At 31.2% G+C, this 23,550-nt stretch overlaps 1 protein-coding gene across 1 annotated transcript in view; it reads right to left on the reverse strand.

The window, feature by feature from the left end:
• Positions 1-6,520: 6,520 nt before the first annotated feature.
• Positions 6,521-23,550, reverse strand: part of LOC132741649 (protein FAM184A-like) — a 29,390-nt gene continuing 12,360 nt past the window's right edge. Inside the window, exons 4-17 of the mRNA XM_060729872.1 lie at positions 23,185-23,366; positions 20,582-20,788; positions 20,131-20,253; positions 19,261-19,422; positions 18,574-18,695; positions 17,503-17,653; positions 16,813-17,025; positions 16,316-16,469; positions 15,524-15,651; positions 14,740-14,924; positions 14,158-14,304; positions 12,329-12,446; positions 11,150-11,257; positions 6,521-9,697 (exon numbers count right to left, since the gene is read on the reverse strand). Of these exons, the coding sequence (XP_060585855.1) occupies positions 9,554-9,697; positions 11,150-11,257; positions 12,329-12,446; positions 14,158-14,304; positions 14,740-14,924; positions 15,524-15,651; positions 16,316-16,469; positions 16,813-17,025; positions 17,503-17,653; positions 18,574-18,695; positions 19,261-19,422; positions 20,131-20,253; positions 20,582-20,788; positions 23,185-23,366 (2,144 nt within the window). The 3' untranslated portion in view covers positions 6,521-9,553. The remainder of the gene's footprint in view (positions 9,698-11,149; positions 11,258-12,328; positions 12,447-14,157; positions 14,305-14,739; positions 14,925-15,523; positions 15,652-16,315; positions 16,470-16,812; positions 17,026-17,502; positions 17,654-18,573; positions 18,696-19,260; positions 19,423-20,130; positions 20,254-20,581; positions 20,789-23,184; positions 23,367-23,550) is intronic.

The following is a 23,550-nucleotide window of genomic DNA, read 5'->3' on the forward strand; positions in this document are numbered from 1 at the left end:
TTTACTCTGATTGGTCAACGCTACGACTAAATCCACATTTTTATGAATGAAATTCCTAGACTGACATGATTTCTACAAAGTAATCGTGCAACTAGGCAATAAATCGTGCCTTTATATATATATATATATATATATATATATATATATATATATATATATATATATATATATATATATATATATATATATATATATATATATATATATATATATATATATATATACAGTTATTTGAGATTATTACGAACTAATCGATACTGTTAAGCTTTATTCTAATGTCTCCAATTTTTATAGTATAGAACTGCTAGATATAAAAAACTAGTTGTGGGAAATTGACTTGTATAAATATTCTAAATATAACTCATTTGTGCCCAGTTTTTTACTGTTCCCCTCTTGAAAGCTATTTAGTCAAAACTTTCATAACATTACACACGTTGCTTTTATAAACTGCTGCTGTTTGCATGTCTTGTTCTGAACAAGTTGTTAAATACACCCAGTGACACATATGTTTCATAATGGTATTTTTATTTGTAAATTGTCTGTTGTTACATTATATGTAATCTTGACTAAATAAAGAAATATCGTATTGTATTGTATTGTATTGCTATTGATGGCACTTCTGTGGCCGTTACGGGTGAAGCCGTTGCAACTCGAATCACATTAGGGATTAATTATTAAGCATGAACACATCTATGGACGTATCTAAATTCAAAGCTTTACCAGAACAAGTTAAAATTTTGAATATTTTTTAAGCCGGTGCTAAGGGGAGTTGACAGTAGCTTGCACGTTCTACGAGTAGTATTGTCCATGAACAGGCTAAATTAAACCGAACCTGCAACATTTTCAAATTTGCAGTTTTGGGTTTTCTTAAAGAATTCCATTTCTCTTCTCTGTACTCTAAAATAATGTACGAAGGAGCACCTAAGGTAATCACCACAAGTATAGCTTTAAAGTCGCCATATGACTTTTACAGTACCGGTGAAACTTGAAACCCCAGAAAACAAAAATCATTTCATTGATTTTATTTACATATATATATATATATATATATATATATATATATATATATATATATATATATATATATATATATATATATATATATATATATATATATATATATATATATATGTATATATATATATGTACTTACTGTTCCCTTTCTACTTTATACACACAAGATTTGCTAGCTTTGAAAAAGACATCGCTAGTGTTTTAGTGTCCAAATAATTGTCCCTAATTGCCTACGATTGTAATTTGCTAACTATTGAGACATACTCAATTCTGCGTTTATCTAGAATTAAGAAAGACATGAAAAGACTGTGTGGTAATTGTAAAATTCTTTTGTTCTACTTGTGAAAGTCTGTATAGTGATTCTAATAATTTCATTAGATATATTGACAAAATGTATACGTATAAAAAGATGTGACAAATATAAGACATTGTGACGTGCCTCAACCCACTGTGTACAAATAGAAAAGCATAAAGCTAATGAACGGGGCGCTTAATAATTTTAATTATCAACTATTTTTCTCAGCAGATAATGAACTGGTGTCGTAAAAAACAGATAGTCATGAAAAAAACACATCAACAATTGCCAAGCTATGATAGATCCCAATTTTTCAGTTAGAACTCATGGCAACATTATGTAACCACGTATTGTCACTATTAAAATATAAGTTGTTTTTTAAGGAAAATTGTTCTTATTTTAATACTTTTGGCTATGAACGACCTTGACTTATAAATGACCTGGGCCTATAAGGTCAAATGTTTGAATGTTGCTTGATTCCTGCTCTAATAGGCTATCACTTTGTTATTCATTCTTAGACACAACAGTCCATGGACAAGACCTTCATGAAAACCAAACTGATGATGACCTTTACTCATCAATGACCTTGACCATGAACGTCAAATTAATGAATTTTGCTTGATTTTTGCTATAATCATTTTGTTGGACCGTCAACGTCAATTATTGAAATATGCTTAAATTGTCATCACTTTGTTATCTTTTATTAACAGATATGTTTCTTTTGTGAATAAGTTAAACTTGAACACAAAACTCAATTTGATACGCTAGTTTTTCGAAAATTTGAAATAAAAAATACAAAATCAAGAAACGTTAAATGAAAGCTTCATTTAATAATTCAATCCCACTTTGCACGATTTTGAAAATCATGAAAAATATAAAATAGTCAGTTTTTAGACCAATCCTTTATCCCCTGTTTTATGCAAAACGCAAATGGGAAAAAAACTTAACAGCAGAAATACAGACATACCGACATTTTAAACTTGGTATTTTTCCTATTGATGTATCTAATGCTATTTTATTTAATAATACTAGCGAACACATGAACGGACAGACTTATTCAGCATACGTGGTACTAGGGATAAGTCGAACACATATAAATGTACTTGAAATGGGAGAAGAACAGTTTATACCAGTTGAATTATTATGCTGAAAATACTAATAATTGCTATACAGTCTCTAGAGAAAATTTGTTATAAAATTGTTTTAAACTCGACACACTATAGGTTAACACAGCATTAGTACATGATGTCGTTACAAAAGACCGGACCATATTTATATGACCAGTAGAAAAGCAGCTTCCCAAACATAGTTTTTTGCATGCCCTTTTTCAAGTTAGACATATTCAGAACGTATTTTCTAGATTTCATCAAGCTATACTGATGGAGATTACCTCAGGTACATATACTCCTTTGTATTTTTTTTCAGACAAAAGTGTTCCCTCAATAGGACTAACAACATGTCTGAAACTTGCTGGATAGCATCAACAAAAATAGAAAGAAATAGAATCCTTTGAGACAGTTCAAAACGGCTAGATTGAAAATGTTGCAGGCTCGGTTTTATTGAGCCTGTTCAGGGACAATAATGGAAAACGTGCAAGCTAATGTCCACTCCCCTTAGCACCAGCTTAAGCAGTATTCGATCAACATTTAATCTTGTCATGGTAAAATTTTAAATAAAGCAACTCCACATATGTGTTCATACTTGATACTTAAACCCAATGAGATTTAACTTGCAACGGTGACGGGCAATTGCCCGCAGCCTTACGCACTCGACAATTGAGATCCCATCAATATCTTAGTTTGATAGAAATGTCACTAGGAGTAATACATATCAAGAACAGACAGGAAGAATTGTATCAATTATACTGAACGAAAAAAACATCTGATCTCAACGTCTATATTAATATGCATTTACTTATGTCACTTAGTTGCTCCTTCAACTACGAAACTGAATATAGGAAACATGATTCATCAATAATTTAACCGAGGATGCTAAATTTATAAAGAAATGATTTCCAGGAGCATATTGTTATTTCTATATAAACCCTTAGTCAGATTTTCATAATGTAACGAAATACTGAATTTGTCTCCAACATAGAATGTATATTGCTAACAGCATGCAACAAAAGAATATTCGCCAGTATCACAAAACTTTTATAGAAGACATTAATAGAATCGCTGATTTCCTGAGGCGCAACCTTTGGAGAAAATTGGTTTGACATTTACACTTGAAAAGGACGTAAATTCGTATTACAAACATTTTGCATCGACAATATCATTACTTTTAATTCTGAGCCGAACTTCATTTCCTTTAAAGACACAATTTTAGAAGTTCTTCCCCTTTTTATCTGAAGATGTTATGTAACATAATACATTGTATATCTGAAATGTACATGTATAAAACAAAATCTAAAGCTTGAATATAGTCTATTCTTTCAGAAAGACAGTACTTGATTTATTGTCTTTGGTGATTTTCAAAATCGTGCAAAGTGGTATTGAATTATTTAGATGAAGCTTTCATTTAATGTTTCTTGATTTTACTTTTTTCAAATTTTCGAAAAAAAAAACAACATATTTGGTCAAATCGAGTTTCATCTTCAAGTTCAGCTTATGCACAAAAGAAGCCCTGGTTATTAATTTTGAATTACTAGTAAAATAAAACAAATTTAGGTAATAAAATTATTGATTCATTACTAGAATCATCTCAAAAATAATATCGGAATCGACCTAATACTTTCATAATTATGTATATCTCAGTATCAAAGAGTCGTTTGTCAACTTAAAAAAAAAATAAATAAAAATTGATAAATAAAAATTATAATTGTTGTTTTGTTTCCATGTTATGCTAAAATTTCTAATTCCTAACCCATTTCGACAAGCATTTAAACAGTGGTAAAAATTGCATCATAATTAAGATTTGACAGAAACATGTACTCGTAATGTAACGAGAGAATAAAGCATAAAAAGTTGTAATGCTCTTGAATCAATTTAGTAAGTTCCATACTGATTACTTTTAAATACAGTTAAAGACAAGAGAGCGTTAGTTAAATAAAAGCTCGAGCCTTCGTGTATTACTAAAATGCATACAACTTGGCAAAAATGATAACATGAATAAAATAATTTATTTTTGAAAATGAGTCTTAACAAGCAGACCGGATAGGAAAATCATTTATCATCTACAGCAATATATCAGAGTCGTAGCTTATTCATGCTAATTTTCATGAACATTTTTAAAATGTATTTTAAAGTAAAATATTGTGAAGTGAACAAAGATATTAATTCACACATTGCAAACGGCGTGAATAACCAATAACCAAAAAGAGGTCAAACTATGCAAAAGAAGTATATTGCTTTAGTGATTAAAGCAGTAGAAACATAGTGATAAATACAGCAACTATAAATCAGTCATTATTTGCGCATTATATGTAAATTATTAAATATACTAGTACTTGAAACTTTTTACTTTTCTAAACATCTTAGCACTTTTTTTCAAGTTTGTTTGTCTTGAAATAAATTGGTTAATCTGGAGACATGCGACTTTAAGGTACCCTAACATATACTACACCAATGAAGGACAAAAAGTGCAAATTTTCTTTACATTAGAAAGAGACGAACTCGGATAATAACTAATTTTATGTAATTATGGTTCCTTTAAACGAGGAAATAATCTTCTAAAGCGTCAAATAAAGTTGAAAATGCATTTAATTGTCAATTATCAAATTTGAAAATGTTCTCAAAAATTACTTTCTCCTTAAAATTCCAGTTATTCTTTTTTTTTTTTCATAAAAAAGACAAAATGGAATTCCTGATGGTTGATCAACACAGCTTAACAGAGAATAATTGCAGTCTCATTCTCATTTTGTTTTATTTTGTTTATAACGGGCTATGCTAGATACAAGCTGCCGTTGAAGCACTTTAGCACGAGCTTGAGGAGAACTCAATATTCTAACATGAAAATTGTGTTTTATTCAGAACTGAAACAAACCAATTAAAGTTAAAAGGATTTATTGATTGACTTGTACATATTCTTACTGGCAATGAATCATATTTGGAAATGAACATTGATTTAACAAATTTTGTCACCATTTATGAGCTTCATTCCAAATGTGTGTAAACTCCGATACAATCAATATATTGCAATCACTATCACAACGAAAATTTTTTATGTAAATGATTTTGAAAATTTGTTTGTTGTTTCATAGAGATAAATTGACAAAAGCCTTATTATCTGCAAAAAAATCGTATTTTCTTCTTTTATAAATCTCTCAAATTAAGATATGGCATTGAAAATCTTTTGTTGATCAAAATGACTGGAATTTCTGGTATATATAGAATACCCTTTTCATGACCTAAGCACATCAAACATTTAATATAAGGCGCATTCAAGTAAGGAAACAAAGCTTCAAAAAATTCAAATTAAAGACAAAACACGGAAATTCATTGAACTGATATCCCGGCGTACGATACAAATCATTTCAGTGAAGATTCTAGAATTATGTATCTCTTGAGTACAACTATCAAACAAAATTCACAAAACTGAGCAGGACATATTAAATAACAGCATTAAAGCATCATTTTGACATTATGTAAAGTCATATGGTCATTAATTGGAAATAAAGTAAACTTCGCTTATAACGATATTCAGATGCCTGCCAAATTTATATCGTTTTTACCAGGTATCGTTATATCCGAGAGGCAACCAATTTGAAAACAATAATCGGGACATCGGCAACATGCATCGTTGTAAGCGGTATATCGTTATAAGCGATACCGTTATAAGTGGAGTTTACTGTTTGTTGATAAAAATAATTATTAAGAAGGTAATACTGTGTTGCTGCTCGCCATTATGGGATAATGCCCTAAGATGTCCATAATGACCCGAGTATCGAAATTGCATAGTGACCATAATGGCCCTGAAATACCCTAAATTGTGTTACTATATATAGTAACATAGGTATTAATATGTAGTATTAATACCTTCAAGACTTTTAAAGTAATATTCTGAACAAACTAATGCTTAAAAAATTATTTTGTACTGCATTTTTGCAATATCAGCTATCCATTAAAAATGTATGAACTTTCTATGATATTTAAAAACCAATAATATAAATTGTACATTTTATGACATTTTTAAGTTGTTCCAACATTTCTTTTTTAATTTTCATAAATCTGAGGATGATAAAATATCGATAGAAATAACATAAACACTGCAAACATTTTAAATATTTATTTCAATATGAAGATCAGCAGTTTCTAGCATCTATCACAGAAACAAAAATATTAAAACAAAATACTGTAAATTGTACATAACTTATTCAAAACATTTTATTCATGGCTTTTGTACCTGTTACAAGCTTTTCATTCCTATCAAAGTAAGCAGATATTTGTTTAGAGGAATCATTGCAAAAACAGCATACTTTACTACCAGCAAATATATCACAATGTTTGCTGAATTGGGTATTTAAAGGGTAAGTAATTTCTTACTTAAAAAAAAACCTGGTCATCATTATCTCAAATTCTAAAATACAAATGTAGATAAGATATGAAAGTTATACTTTTTCAGTCATTTGAAAACTTACCTACATTCAACAATCAATTTGAATTATTTTTGGAAACAAAAACGCTAATATGAATATAGATATTTTAAGTAATGAATAAAACTCCTGTCTTTTTTAATGAAGTAATACGACTGCCTGAAGTTGAATGAGAGCAAATTTAATTTTCATAAGCTCATGCTATTTATTTTTTTTTACATCTACAATCTCTACACCTTTTACTCAGATCAAATATACAGATATTTCATGAACTGTCTTCAAATTGGTCTGTTGACAACAAACATTTAAAAAATCATCACAACTGTTACATCATTTGAACAAATACATTATACGTTTTATATATGTATGTATCACAGAAGTGCTTAACAGTTTTATACACAGAATAGAATAAGTCTTAAAATTGCTTAATGAAACCATAACAAACAAGAAATTAACACCCTAAATTTAAAAGTCAATAATACTTTTACTGTTAATACATTAAACAAATCTCTATTCAACACTGAACAGACAAAGTGCAAAAAGATCGAATTTAAAAAAAGACTCTTCTACTTACAACATGATTTTAAACAATTGAAAAAAAAATCAAAACTGGGTAAGTTTTAAGAATACTTTCTAAAATTTATTTAAGTTCAAGCAGTATCACAAAATTCACTTTTACTCCCCTAAAATTCTTTAAAAAACAATTCTGAACTCTTGATTCTACCCACACAACAAGTGCAAACAAAAATTAGCCAGCAAATCCATGCCATCTGATCATAGTCCGCACTTTTTACTATTCAGTCAATACATGTTTTTAATTTGTGGTTTTGTCTAAATGGAAAAGTCAGTTGTAGATATCAAGTGTAGTCAGAGTCAAAATACACAAACATGATCAAAGTAATATGGTGATTTTTCAGCTTCAGTGCTAGAGGAAACTCTCAGGTACATTTCTGTGGGTTATTTCAGTCATGAGCAGGCACCATACTTGAACCACTGACCTTTTGTAAGCTACCCTGATTTTAAGGCCTTTTACACAACTGAGCATTTGTTCACTTGTAATAGTTTGTGCATCTATAACTTATCTATGTCCAATCTATCATTGCACATGTCAACAGTATATAAAGAACCTTAATTAGATTGGTTCCAAGTTTTAATTAGCTTTAAACTTTGAACTGGTTTTAGAAAAAAACAAAAACAAAAAAACAAATGGATAGATAAAAAAAATACTGGTTCAAACACAATAAGTGAAAATAGTGTGACTAATAAGTGATTATAGTGTCGTTACAACTGACTTAAATGCAACCTTGGCTATAAAACTCACAAACAAATATACTCCAAAACTGTTCAGTATTCATATACTGTATAAAAAAATTGGAAACAAAGCTGAAGTGACCTCAATTGTATCTTATTCTCAAAGAAATAAAAATTAAGACTCTTAACTTTTTTTAAGATACCATTCCCACAGAAAAACAGGACTATAGGACTTCAATCAGTCAGTGAAGGTTTATTAACATACGAGTGCTTTGCCACCCACTCTAGCATATATCATGTGCATACAAAATGACCTTATTTTGAATAAAAAAAGTCCATTTCAAAACATCAACAAAACCCTCGTTTTGGTTTTCATACACTATATACCCCCAATAAAAGTTTGAGTGTAATAGAGGACAATTGATATGACAATTATCTTGTACAGAAAAAATACAAAAGACAACTACCGGAGTTAAATATTGTATGCATATCTGTGCATTTAAGTACAATGAAAAAAAACACAAAGCATGTATGTGTTCTATATAACGACCAAAGAACCACACAAATTCAAAGTTATATGGCGACTTTAGTAACTTTATTTTCTATTCATAGGGAAAAAGGCAGAAAGCATATTTTTAACTATTCGGGAGTCTGCTAACCTGAACTATTTACTACTAGTAACCAGGACTGATTTCAGTTAAGGAAGAAAGGTAATGACCCTAGTTAGGCTCAATCTAACAACTGCTTAAGGGCATACATTCGGTAATAAGCCAGTAACTTTGTACAACTTTTAACATAGGTATTAAAGATAAATAAAAAATAGCTAGTTTTTTGGTAATAAATAAAAGATAAAAATTGCTACTTTGGTAACTTTTAACAACAACTTAGGCATAGGCAATAATGTATCAAAGATAAAAAAAATAGTCGGTAATTGATAAAAGATAAAAATTACTAGTTCTGATAATAAATACTACAGAATGGTGTGTTTTTGTCAATGAATATAGCACTTATGATAAATAAATATAAATCAATGTGTACTTCATATAATAACATCTTTTGGTTTATTTGCTGCAAATCCATTTTATAACTATTACACTTATTTGTGATATACACGCTCAACTTATAAACACAAATTTTACCTTTGATTTGTATTTATAATATGGCAAATAACAAAAACAAAACAAACTAAGAAGAATTGTTAATTCAATGCTGACACTATTTATATACTAAATGAGTTAAACCATGATAATTTTATGACTGAAAAGCAAACAATATGTCCATAACATTTGATGTTATCAATCTTCTATTAAGACCACCTCCAGAATACAATAACTTCTAAATTACAAATTAAAGTTATAAGCAGTGTTCCTTTACAAAGGTCTGTTTTTATATATCAGTTGGTAAAAACATTTTTCCTGAGCATTGGATGGATCCTGTTTAGTAAATAACGCTAATTATTATCATTTCACAAACTTCTTTGTGAAAGATGGCAACGGTCTTGATGGGTTCAACTGACCATGATGTATTGGAGAGTTGGGTAAAGGGTCCAGCCTTCCACTTAAGTTTGGTGCAGAGTTGTTTCCCTTTCCTTTAGAACCTCGTTTCTGCAAAATCATAGTTCACAGTTCAATGAAAAGAGCAAAGTAAAAAATATATATAATTACTGATACATGACTAGAAATTTATATTATAAGTCATTAAGATTTTTAACAGGTTATATGGTCCTATATTTACAACCCGAGCCGCTAGACGAGAGTTATATTGCAAACAACTGTTTTTATATGGCCATATAACCTGTCAGGAATATTTATAATGAATTAATAATACTGGGAACTTCCTTTTTTGGAGAAAAAAAGAGATTTATCTATGAATTGACAGCAGTCGTGTATATAAAACTATATAAACGATAAGATTATTAAATGAAAAGTGATGTTACAAACTTGCAGTATCATAAAATGTCTCATGAGAGAACATAGTCATATTAGTTTGAATAGAAAAAATTAGAACATTATAGTTGATGATGGTGCAAGCTATTTCCTAGGATTCTTGTAGGAAATAGGCTTTCCGATGGATTCATTTAAGTACATGCCATCACACTAGTATTTTAACAAGTTAAGAATCAAATACTGTAGGTCCCTGTTACCCTCAAATATAATACATGTACCATTAACAAGAAAGCATCAAAACCTATAACAACTCATGCATGTTCATAATTTTCTTTTTCATTCATTGCCAGAAAAAAAAGTTTAATAAAAATCCCCAGCATACGGACAGTGTCATTCAATTGACCTCAAAGTTTTTTCTTATCCATCAGTGGCTTTAGTTTGATTGTCAGTTTCTTGTAATATTTAAAGTGACATTGTGCCCATCACAGTGTAAATGACGACTGATCAGGTAAAATTCAAAATAACTTTACATTTTGTCATACATTGTCTACATATTTGTTTTCAATTTCATTATAAACGTCCCCTGAATAATCAATAACCACCGTGACCCACATAAATATCTACAAGTATCCTGCGGAAGTTATCAGTATACTTCAATTTATAAAAAAAAGTGGGACAGTTTTTTATATTTCAGGTTGTTTTAATATTTTACTGTAAACATTTGTCATTATCAATTATTGTGTAATCACCATTGTTTAAAGTCAATCTTTTGAAATATGCAATTGATTTATTTTTGCCTGACAGGTAAAAAATGAGCATTATGTCACTTAAAGCAGTTAACAGCCACCAGATATCTTAAACAATTTCTAAATTCTGTAATAAATATAATTTTCTATCATCCCCAAACAGCTGCCACATTTTTTATGTCAAGGACCCAATAAACAAAGAAGAACAAATATAAATGGCACACAATAAGTGCTTTTAAACAAATAACAGATTAATAATGTGTGTTGTATATAGACAAATAACTTTCAAGCCAAAGTCCATTTACCTTTTTACACTAATGTCATGCCTTAAGTGCATTGTCAATTTCATTATTATTCTATCTTTGAAGACAAGAGGTAAAAAATCCTTTGATAGAAAGTCTAGGGAAGATTTCAAATTATTTACCTTTGCATCTAAAGGATTAAGAACTCCTACATTTGGACTTGCACTGAATACTTTATTAAAATTGGTTTCCCTATTTACAAGTTCCATCTGAAAGAACTTCTTCTCTTCCTGAAAAATAAAGTGAAAATAATTACATTTTACGAAACAAAATGAACAAACCAACGTAATGCATTTGCGACCAGCATGGATCCAGACCAGCCTGCGCATCCGCGCAGTCTGATCTGAATCCATGCTGTTCGCTATCAGTTTCTCTGTATTTGTAATAGAGTTTGTAAGCAAACAGCATGGATCCTGATCAGACTGGGCAGATGCAAACGCATTATGTTGGTTTTGTCATGACGCTGCTCATTTTATGAAACAAATGAACAAAAAAAGCCACACCAATATGAACTACAGTTATCTTATGTTAACTGTAAATGTTTCAGCTAGTACATGTAGCCTTCATCAGTGCAAAACATTTTATTGAAATACGATATTTACCACTTGGAAATGTAAGAATTTGAGACAACTGAAATAACTACTAAAGTGTCATCTTCAAAAGAAAAGCAAATAACTCAACATGTTTTGTCTAAACTGAGACATGATCAAATTAATTTAAACTCAAAAACACTTTAATCAAAGGTTTAATTGAAAATGTGTCATGTTGTGTTAATGTAACAAACTTAAGAAAGTGCATTTATTCAGTACATTGTACCTATTAAAGTTCACCATGGTTCTTTGCTTTAAAGTCACAATATAACAGTATAAGCATCACACCTAGCCCTTAAAGGCCCATTATGCCTCAGAAATGCTAATGTTTTTGTTTTCCAAATTTTTGGTGTCCTATTAATAATATATTACACATTGGCCAATTTCCTGAACAACCTTTGATTCTGTTGCTATTTGGCACAGTAATAGTGATTTAGTATTTTGTATGGAAGTCAAAAACAACATTGTTTACATTTTCTACTTTTTTGACAAATAATTTCCCATTCCATTCTATATCCTACAGGTTACAGGTGAAAAGCATCTTACATGCTCTAAAACCACTACTTAAATGTTATGAAACTCTTATCTGTACTAAAGAATTAATTATATTTGTGTCTGAGACATAATGTGCCTTTAACATGTAAATTTTGTGTAATTAAGCAGGTTAAAGTTTAAGAGGTAACCAAATAATCACAACAAATAACAACATACTATAAGAGCATGCACTCTTTCTTCTTTTTCCCGAACTCTTTCTCTGAGCTGGTCAATCAGTTCTAAATCTTCTGGCCGGGAATCACGATTCTCATACCTATCTTCTGCCTCTTGTAACCTAAATTAAACCATACATAAATTAAAACATTTGTTGACAATTAAAATTCGCATTAAAGAAGCTCCACAAGCCTAAAAACATAATATTAGAAACTCTGGAATAGATTAAAAGGTGCTCTTTAAACAAGAAAATATGAGAAAGATAGTAAAGAAGAATACTAAGAATAGAATTGAAAATTGAATTCATTAACATAGTAAAGAAATATGATCTGAAATTTAGCACACAAGTTATTGGTACATATCTACATCAAATGGTATAAAAACCTCAAAAAAGGTTCCAGTCCTGTCATATTGATAAATCAAAAAAATCAGTGGAGTCCTTTTAAAACAAATCAAGATAAAATTAAACTTAATATACAGACATTCCTTCTATATGGACACTTATAATCCACAAAAATTACCATAAAGATGTCAAAATATGCAAAAAATACCCTAACTGTGTTAGTCACAAAGTGGAAATATGGCGATAAATACTGCAAAATCATTAATCACACTAACATGTAAATTATTACTTCAATTTCTTTACTTTCCTTAAACTTTAATAAATTTTTATTTTGGCTCATCTGGAGGCATGACACTAGTTGACCTGCCTCTTGTAATTTAATGGACTAAATCTGTATTTCTTGATTTAAAAATGTGCTAATACTGCAATAGCCTTGGAACTGCTAATTAATCTCCAGCTGTTTTGTTGAAGGCACAGGAAATGAACATGGATATGAAATGAACATATATTTATAGAACCTTGGAGATACATGAGTGGTACTGATACCTGAATTACTAAACATTCCCATGAACCATTAATTAGAATTATGACAAAATTACCTAACACAGTGTAAGTCAAAAGAAAATAATGTCCAATTAAACAAGAAATTGAACAAGAGCTGTAGATAGGACAGCAACGCTCGACTATTCTTAGTACTTGACAGTTAAAGAGCCTTGATAATGAAAAATCTTGTTAACAAAAGGGCAAAATTTTTCTTTAAATCCATGTTACAGTTATAGGCCTTGGATAGAGTCCTATTATGCTCTCAAAAAAGAGTAGATTATGAAGATATCTGAGGTGGTATGCAAACTTAAATGTAAATTCTAAGTTGAAAAAGGGGCATTATTTTGTCAATTAGCTTGATACAGTTACCTCCTTCTGTCTACAGGTTGAGGTCATGATGGTGAACAAGTGTGCAAAGTTTCAAAGCCATACGTCGATGGTCTTTGAAAATATTTGAGGTATTATAAAAACTTTAATGTATATTAGTAGAAAAAGGGGCATAATTCTGTCAAAATGCTAGATACAGTTACCACCTCCTGTCTACAGGTTGGGGTCATGATGGTGAACAAGTGTGCAAAGTTTTAAAGCCATATGTCAATGGACTTTGAAAATATTTGAGGTATTTCAGAAACTTTAACATAAGTGGTTATGCCGACGCCAATGCCGACGCTCGGGTGACAATACAATAGCTCTACTTATTCTTATCGAATAGTCCAGTTTAAAAGAACAATGAAAATATGATCGTCTCTGATTTTTTGTCTTTTCTTTTTTAAATTACTCTGTGAATGTGAAGGCCTAAACTATTTTTCCTTAAGTATTTTGTGAAGATCTAATCTATTTTGTACATGACAATTGCTTTCATAAAATAAATTATATATATACAATAAACATACACATTCTAGTCCAAAAAAAGTCAAAACAATCTTCTCAAATGCATGAAACTTACATGATCTGGAGTTCTGAGATTTTATCTTTGAGTATTTCTTGAGCCTCATTAAACTGTCTCACAAGTTCCTGTGAGTCACGTAGATGATCCGCTTGTAGATTCTCCATCTCTCTCTCCATTTTCTCCAACATCTTCTTTTCTACCAACCTATTATATATATGTCAATAAATCTAGATAATAGTACAAATATTCCCATACACACATGTCAACTCAACTAGTCAGAAATAATCAAATCTTCAAGACAAGGGAGCTAACTCATTCAGATGTACATTATCTATTCATGACGGAGTTACAATAATATCAAAGTAATATGACACATAACATTTGGCCAATCTTAGATCAGAATAAAATAATTATCTTTATTATCAAATTCATTGTTTTAGGCACCTGCGGGCACCGGAGTAGAACTACAGACCTTATACATCTAGCTTGATAGCTTCATCACAGGAAACAGTTAAAAGTCTCTGGTGGGATTTCAATACAAAGCAGTAAGGTACAAGTCATTCAAAATCAGTAACCTTAACAAGTAAGCTCTGTAGGTCCCCTATCCCCCTACAAAATTATAATATTAATGTACTTTACCTAATTTGGTTTTGAGTTTCACTCTTTATTTTCTGAATTTCTTGCCGTTTGAAGTCTATCTCTTTGTTCAAATGATTTATACTTGTCTGTAGCTTGGATGAATCTTCTTTCAGGTTTGTGATATGTCTTTCTCTCTGAGTGATCTCCCCTTGGAGATCTTCTACACGAAGAGCATGATCTCTTTCCTGTGAAAAATAATTAAACTGATAAAATCGTGTTCTAAAGTATGTTTAATAGTAGCTGCGGCACAAAGACTATAGCCTAGACAGCCTACCTACCCCATAGAAGTCCCATTATGATTTTAACCTGTTATAAACAAAATGTTGTACTTTGTTCTTATAAAGTTATGTTCATAATAGTGTATAATTTAGAAATAATTTAATGGAAGATCAAACACAATACTGCCAATACAACAAAGACTAAACACTCACTATTATTATCTTTAGAATCTGGAGTAGATATGAAGTTACACCTACATTATTATGACTAAATAACAACTTTAAATAGAAGTAAAATGTTTTGCATGCTTCATTTTGCATTGTCTCAGTCTCAGGGTAGGATACTCAAAAGACTCACAAATAATGCGGAAAAGGCCTGTCAGATTCTCTTTTACTACTTGAACTTATCAGTACTACCATTTTTATGTAGTAAGTGAAGGAAACCAGTCAGGGTAATCAAATAATAACAATAACCTGAAAGATCAAAAGACATGAATTTTTCCTAGTTTTCTTCGATTTTCTTATGAAAAAAATTCAGTATATAAAATGAGTTTATAAAATTTTACCTTCTGTTTAGAGATTTCAACTGCCCTTTCAAGTTCCATTCTAGCTGCCTGCATGTGTGCCTCATGCTCTTTGGATTTTTTGTCCAGTTCCTGCATATGACGTTGATACATATCATCACGTAGACTGTCTGTAATATATTTGTATCTATGATAATGATATTATATAAACAATTAAATGTTCATGTCATGTAATGTAGGAGCAAGTGTTTCTTTATAAATTGTTATAATAGCATAGTTCTTATAAATGCACCGAAATAGTTCTAACAATGACTGTCGGCATGAGAAAATAGCCCTTAATTTCATTTTTTTTGTTTTTTTGACATACTGAATTCTTAAATAAATTCAATTCTATAGCTCTTGAAATAAATAAAAACAACTTTTGACATTTGCTTATTGTTACCTATTCATATTTATCTTTAACATATCAAGACTACTTCACTATTTTTTAGGTCATTGAAAATGTTAACGTTTTTTGACATCATTTGTAAAATGCCAATAAGGGTCACTTCCTTATGCTGGTGTTCATTTTATTATAGTATCAAATGTTGTATACATCAAAATATATATTATATACAACATAACTATGCTGTTAATCATTGAATACAAGAATATGAAGTGAAAAAATCATTTATTATTTTCATCTGAAAATATCTGTCACAGTGAAAATTCTTTAATATTTCAAGCACTACCCAGGAAAGTTTTTAAATTTTCAGAAATATACCTCTAGACTTACTTCTCTTAAAGCAAAGAAACATAAACCTAGCAATTTATATATGTAAATTTCTTGCAAACCTTTTTCTTTCTCCAATTTAGCCCTGAGAGCATCAAGTTCTGCCTGTCTCTCGCGGTCAGCTTGATCTTTTAGGCTGTCTACAGTTACTTTATGAGCTGACATTTGTGCTTGCATGTCTTCTAGATGCTTCTCTGATAATTGTTTCTTTAAATCCTGTATTCATTGGGAAAATGTTATATCATTCTGACTAAAAAGCTAAATTGCACTGCAAACTGTAAATTTCAAGTACTTTAAAGAAATGGATAAAAACCGTGCAAAATGCATTTCTAAATGAATAAGGTAAAAAACAACAACAGAAGTTCTTGTTGAAAATACCCATTTACCGTATCATCAGGCCTTTCTTTAACTCTTAAAAAATAAGTGAAAAAATAAAGCTTTCTTCTAGTTAAAACTATTTCTTGTAGAGAAAACATGAATGTTTCCATAAAATTTTAAATAAATCTTAATATCCTCAAATTAATAAATCTATTTTATGTAAGAAAAAAATGACACACACCTCTAGGTCTTTTTGGTTTTCTTCCTTCAATTTACTGATGTTTTCTTCATGTATAGCTTCTAGAGCCTGTATCTTAACCATGTACTCATCAGCAGCCTTCAGTAGATCCTGTTCCAGGCGCCGCCGCTCTTCCTCAGCTTCCAGCCTCATCTTCTCCTGCTCTTCTAACAACTTGGAGTTGTTTGTGGCCATACTTTCTTTCAAAGATGCAATCTACAGACAAAGAGGGAAATTTCAGGGGGGTTCAATTTAAACCACCTAGACAATATACTGATGTTGAACCAATTAAGGCAAAAATTAGCTATAAAGGAAGAGAAAAGCCCCAAACATCTCTCTGAATAAAGTACTTAACACAAAGAAGTATTTGGACAAAACCACCACCCTTTTGTCAGCTAGCTGGTCACAACTTCGAAAAAGAATTCAATATTACAAGCTGGATTTTCCCCAGATATAAAACACATCAATGTGAGGTTGATGTTCACCACAGACATAAAGCACGCAGAAATTTAAGACCCACACAATTACCCTATAGAAATAATTTCTTAATATATGTTTTTTCCAGCACAAAAGAGCATCTGATTTGATCCACCTACTTCATGTTAAAATCCTTTCTTCGAAGGATTATTCAATACTGACATAGCTGTCACAATAAACATGGTAAGATATTGACAATAAAATAATTATTATTACCTGCTTGGTAAGATCAGCAACTTTATTTTCCCAGCCTGATCGAGTGGCCATTATTTCTTCATCTTTCATCTTTGATAATTGTTCTAAAGCTGCTCTCATCTCACTGTCTTTTTGTTCCGTAATTTCTTCACGTAGTTTACCACATTCTCGTCTGTAGAAACAACAATGAACATATATAGGATATTTGTTTGTTTTGCATGTAAGATCGAAATATATTTCACTGAGTGGACACCAGATGCAATATTTTCACAAGTGGCATAGCAAAATTTAAATACGACGGAACTTATTTCTGTTGATAATTCCATTCAGTTATGAAATATTATTTTCATCCGCATTCAGACCTAGTCTGGCTGCAGTAAAAATTATCAAATATAATTTCACTGTGAAAATTACGAAATATATCTTCATTTTCCACTGCAAAGCATGTACATTTAACAATTAATTTAAACCTCAAATTTACTGGTGGTAGGAGGATTATATCTTATTAACATGGATAAGGGCAAGTAACAACTCCCATAATAATTGATGGGGGAAGCTCCTCCATTTATTATTATTACACACCACTTGGCACCCGAGTAAAAATACTGATATTAAGGTAACTAACTGGCTAGCTTCCTAACATGATAAAGGCTATGTTTCTGGCAAAATTTAGAGGTCATTTAGGGGTCGGAAACAAGTGACAGACTGGAAGTCTCTCATAATTACCACAGAGATCTCTACATGTTACATTAAAACCATTTTCTATTCAAAAAGAGACATACATGTAGGGAACAGTTCATTGGGGGTTTTTGTGTTGTTTTTTTGTTGTTTTTTTTGGTTTTTTTCAGGTTAAGTATTTTCAGTTTTTGTTTTATCTAATTCTGCTGTTTTTCATGATTCTTTTTGTGTCAGCAAGCTTTTGATGTATTTAGGCACAACGGCATTACAAAAATGGTTACAATTAAAACTAAATTATATCCTGAAATACCACTTAATAAATTAAGTGAAAGAAACATATTCATCTTAAAAATGTGTGCAAAAAGTTGTTATCATCCACTATAAAACCTAGATTGTAAAATGTTGATAAAATACCTGAGATAGTCCTGCCATTTTATATCAAGTTCAGATTTTGTCTGCTCTATTTTCTCCTGGAATTCTATCTTGGCTTTTTTCATGTCAGCTTCATATTGAAGTCTCAACTTATCCAGCTCAGTCTGAATTAAAAAACATTTATTTCATGCTTATAAAATACAACATATCATCACCTTAGTGCAATAAATGATTAACTTCTATTAAATTTAGAAGGACTTAACCTGTAACTGAGCTAAAGTGACGATATAATCAATGAGATATAAGCTATATCATTCACTGTATATCATATACTTTCATTTCTTCCCATTCATTCTCATTCTCATAAATATAGATGAGAAAACTTGAAAGTTTTGATTGAAGCTAGATTTATCTCAATAAAAAGTGAAAATAATGATAAATAAATTCTCAACTGCAATGGTCTTACTGTAATGGACTTGAATTTGTTCTCGCTTTTTCATGACAAGTTAAATATTCACTCAAAGGGAAGAGATATCCTCAAATTATTATGACATATAATGTTTACTGGTTTACAATTAAAGATCACAGTCATGGTCCATGGGAAGTAAAAGCAATGCTAAACAAATAAAAAGTATACAAATGTGAACTGTTACACAAAGTTTTGTACATTCACAAAAATTTGGCACTGGATTTCAGCATCCTACAGAACATTGATAATAAGACAATTACCTGCAGTGCAGATGCTCGATTTTTCTCAGCTTTATGTTCCAGTCTAGATTTCTCTAGTTGTTGTTGTAGTTGAGTGTTTGCATCACGTAGACTGTTTATCATACCAGTGGCTGATCCTAGACCCTGCTCTTTGTTTTGTAATAGCCCATTCACCCTTGCAACCTGAAAATAACCACTTTCATTTCAGCAACTTAGAATTAAACATTTTTTTCTCAAGCAAATACTACTGAGCAATCTAAAATTTATCAATTAGCCTCACAAACTGAAAATGACCACTGTATTTTAAGCAATTTGGAAATCCTAACACCTATAATTTATTCATTTATCTTGAATATTTTTCCAAATCTGTCAAAAATAATCTTAGCTATTTGATTTTAGATAAAGTAAAACTTGTCAACAGTCATATAGATATACAGACATAGTAACATATTGAAAAATTAACTGGAGGCATCCACGATAGTGTTTTGAAAATGTTTGAGACACTTTTGGCCCGAACTGTGCAATAGAATATATCCATGAATCTTATAACAAAACTGTAGCCTAAAAGTCAACAATGATATAAACAAACAAGTCAAATTGAATATAAAAGTTCCTTATACATTACACAGTCTGCTTCAATTTAAAATGACTCTTTTAGTCATTGCAGGCCTTATAATCTTATATCCTTATTCTATGACAGGTATAAATCATAGGCCACTTACTTTTAAAAACTTTATGTCAAATCATATGGACTCATCGTTTCTACAATTGGTTTTATGTCACGTTTTCAGTTTATTCCTTAAATACATTCTAGGTGATTTAACTCATAACAACATTGCACTGAGCTACACATCAATGAAAATATTCAGACTTGTAAATAAATAATTATACCTCATCCTCTGCAGACTTTAGTCTACTGGTCAGCTCTGACCTCAAGTTGTCAAGCTCTGTTTGTACAGTGTCACGTTTCTTAGTAATGTCAGTGACCTCTGTTTCACGCTGCTCGTTCAACTCCTGAAATAAATGCCATATATAAATTATTATAACATCAAACAGATAAATAATATTATATATTCATAATAACAGAAGTCACTAATAACAGGTTTTGCACCAGTCCATAACTATTCAAAGTAACTGTCTGTCAACTAAACTTATAGACATCCTTGTATTTAATCATATTGCTTTGAACAAAATTCACGATGAAACAATATGTGGTGTTAAACTTACAATTTAACATCTGCATCAAGTGTGCCCTTGCAGCTTGCTTGCTCTTGCACAGAAAAATAATAATAAATTGTCATTAAAAGCATATCTCATCAGCTTCACATAAAATATAACAAACCTGTTTTGTCTGTTCTAAAAGTTTCTCAGCCTGTTGTTTTTGAGCAGCAAGTTCGGACATTAACTTTTCCCGTAATTTCTCCAATTCTGCTGTATGCTGAGAATGGAGTTCCTTCTCAGACTTGCTGGAGTTGTTGCGTAATGACTCGATCTCACGCTCATATCTTTCCTTCATTGTTTGTTTCTCTATTGATAAATCTTCCAGCGACTGAAACATTGAAGAGTTTTAACCTTTATAAAATTTGTAACATTAAACAATCTGTTCAGGGCCTTTTCCAGCTGTTCTTGAAAAAGGTCTCTGACTTGGGTTAGAAAAAAATGTGTTTTTTTTTAGAAAAATTTGAGAAATTTTAATTTTTAAAAACTTCCTTTAAGCAAAATCAATGCTTGAGTTATGGGTCTTGGACAATTATCTTGAATTATAAACCTGAAGTCAGCAGTTAAGTTTCAAGAGTACTCCTAGATAGATCTTTCTACATAACTTTAACCAGGGATTTTCTAGTTCATGTAAGGGCAATAACTCAATTAAAATCCATACTAGGGTTATGGATCTGAAACAATTAACTCAAATTATGATCTTAACGACATGTGTGAAGTTTCAAGAAAATACTTTTAGCGGTGGATGAGAAATAATGTTATGAAGTTAAAATAAACTTCAACCAAATTTATTTCAGGCACACAGAAGAGAAGAATAGCCCCAATATTCTTTGAACAGTCAAGCTTAACTGCATTTCAGAATGCATAAAATGTTGTCTATCTGTCTTTTTTTTTTTAATTTAAAAAAAAATGATGAAAAAAAAACAGTCATTGACCCTATCTCATTTTTTTGAAAAGGAAACCAAACTGTGGACATTCTATATTTTGGCCTTCAATAATAGGATACAAATGTATAGAAAATTTTAAACAAGAGGGCCATGATGGCCCTGAGGTCGATCACCTGTATATAGCCCCCCCAACCATCCCCCCAACCTTGCAGGGCCAATTTAACCCAAGGGCTTTTATTTGCACAAACTTGGTAGACACCCATAAGAAGATGTTTCATGCTAAACATCTAAGCTCTAGCTCATAGGGCTTTTTAAAAAAAGATTTTTTTTAAGTTTTTACTATACACATATAGTTAAAAACAATGACACCCCTGGGGCCGGGCCAGTTTTGACCCCAGGGCTTTTATTTGAACAAACTTTGCAGACACTTACTAGAAGATGTTTCATGCTTAATATCTGAACTCTAGCTATTTGGGTTTTTTCAAAGAAGATTTTAAGTTTTTCCTATACACATATAAAGAAAATCAATGACCCCCGGGGTGGGGCCAATTTTGACCCCAGGTCTTTTATTTGAACAAACTTTGTAGACACTCACTAAAAGATGTTTCATGCTTAATATCTTAACTCTAGCTATTTGGGTTTTTTCAAAGAAGATTTTTTAAGTTTTTGTTATACACGTATAAGGAAAATCAATGACCCCCGGGGCGGTGCCAATTTTGACCCCACGGCTTTTATTTGAACAAACTTGGTAGACACCTATTAGAACATGTTTGATGCTAAATATCTTAGCCATAGCTCTTTGAGTTCTTTAAAAGAAGATTTTTTAAGTTTTTACTATATGCATATAGGGAAAATCAATGACCCCCCCGGGGCGGGGCCAATTTTGACCCCAGGGCTTTTATTTGAACAAACTTGGTAGACACTTATTAGAACATGTTTCATGCTAAATATCTTAGCTCTAACTCTTTTGGTTCTTTAAAAGAAGATTTTTTAAGTTTTTACTATATGCATATAGGGAAAATCAATGGCCCCCTGGGGCGGGGCCAATTTTGACCCCAGGGCTTTTATTTGAACAAACTTGGTAGACACCTATTAGAACATGTTAGATGCTCAATATCTTAGCCATAGCTCTTTGAGTTCTTTAAAAGAAGATTTTTTAAGTTTTTACTATATGCATATAGGAAAAATCAATGACCCCCCGGGGCGGGGCCAATTTTGACCCCAGGGCTTTTATTTGAACAAACTTGGTAGACACCCATTAGAACATGTTTCATGCTAAATATCTTAGCTCTAGCTCTTTGGGTTCTTTAAAAGAAGATTTTTTAAGTTTTTACTATATGCATATAGGGAAAATCAATGACCCCCCGGGGCGGGGCCAATTTTGACCCCAGGGCTTTTAATTGAACAAACTTGGTAGACACTCACTAGAAGATGTTTCATGCCAAATATCTAAGCTCTAGCTCTTATGGTTTTTTAAAAGAAGATATTTAAAGTTTTTTCTTTCGGTTGCCATGGCAACCAGAGTTCTGCATGGAATTAAATTCTTTGAACAATTTTTAAAGGTGACCACCAAAGGAACATTCCTGTGAAGTTTGGATGAAATTGGCTTAGTGGTTTATGAGGAGATGTCATTTAAAGTAAAAGTTTACGGACGGACTGACGGACGGACGACGGACGGACGCCGGACGAAAAGCGATCACAAAAGCTCACCCTGTCACTTTGTGACAGGTGAGCTAAAAATACACATTTCGAAATGGTAAAAGAATTATTTCCAAGCTTCTTAAATCAAATTATGATATTCATCTTTAAATCTTACAAGACACACTTCAAGATGGCATACCTTTTCTAATGATTTCAATTGAGACATTTGGTTTTGAGTGAGACTCGACTTTTGTCGTTCAAGGTTCATTCGTTCCTTCTCTAACCATGCAAGTTTATCCTTCAGTTTGTTTATTTCACCTTCTAAATCTTGTATTGTAGATTCATTCTGTAGTTTTGTGGCTTCAAGATTTCCAATGGTGGCTGAAATACAAAAGTTGTACACAAATTCAAGTATGCTTTAACCTTTTCCCTTATATAAGCGTGTTTCGACGGCTTTTTGCCCCCCCCCCCCCCTTTTTTTGAGGCCTCAAACAGTGAAAAAATGTCCTATTTAGACCCCAAACACTGTTTTTCGTTTGAGAAATGTTGTTAAAAAGAGTGACCA

This window comes from Ruditapes philippinarum, unplaced genomic scaffold (genome assembly GCF_026571515.1).
Source record: "Ruditapes philippinarum isolate M1 unplaced genomic scaffold, ASM2657151v2 ctg1713_1_1_1_1, whole genome shotgun sequence".
Lineage (NCBI taxonomy): Eukaryota > Metazoa > Mollusca > Bivalvia > Venerida > Veneridae > Ruditapes > Ruditapes philippinarum.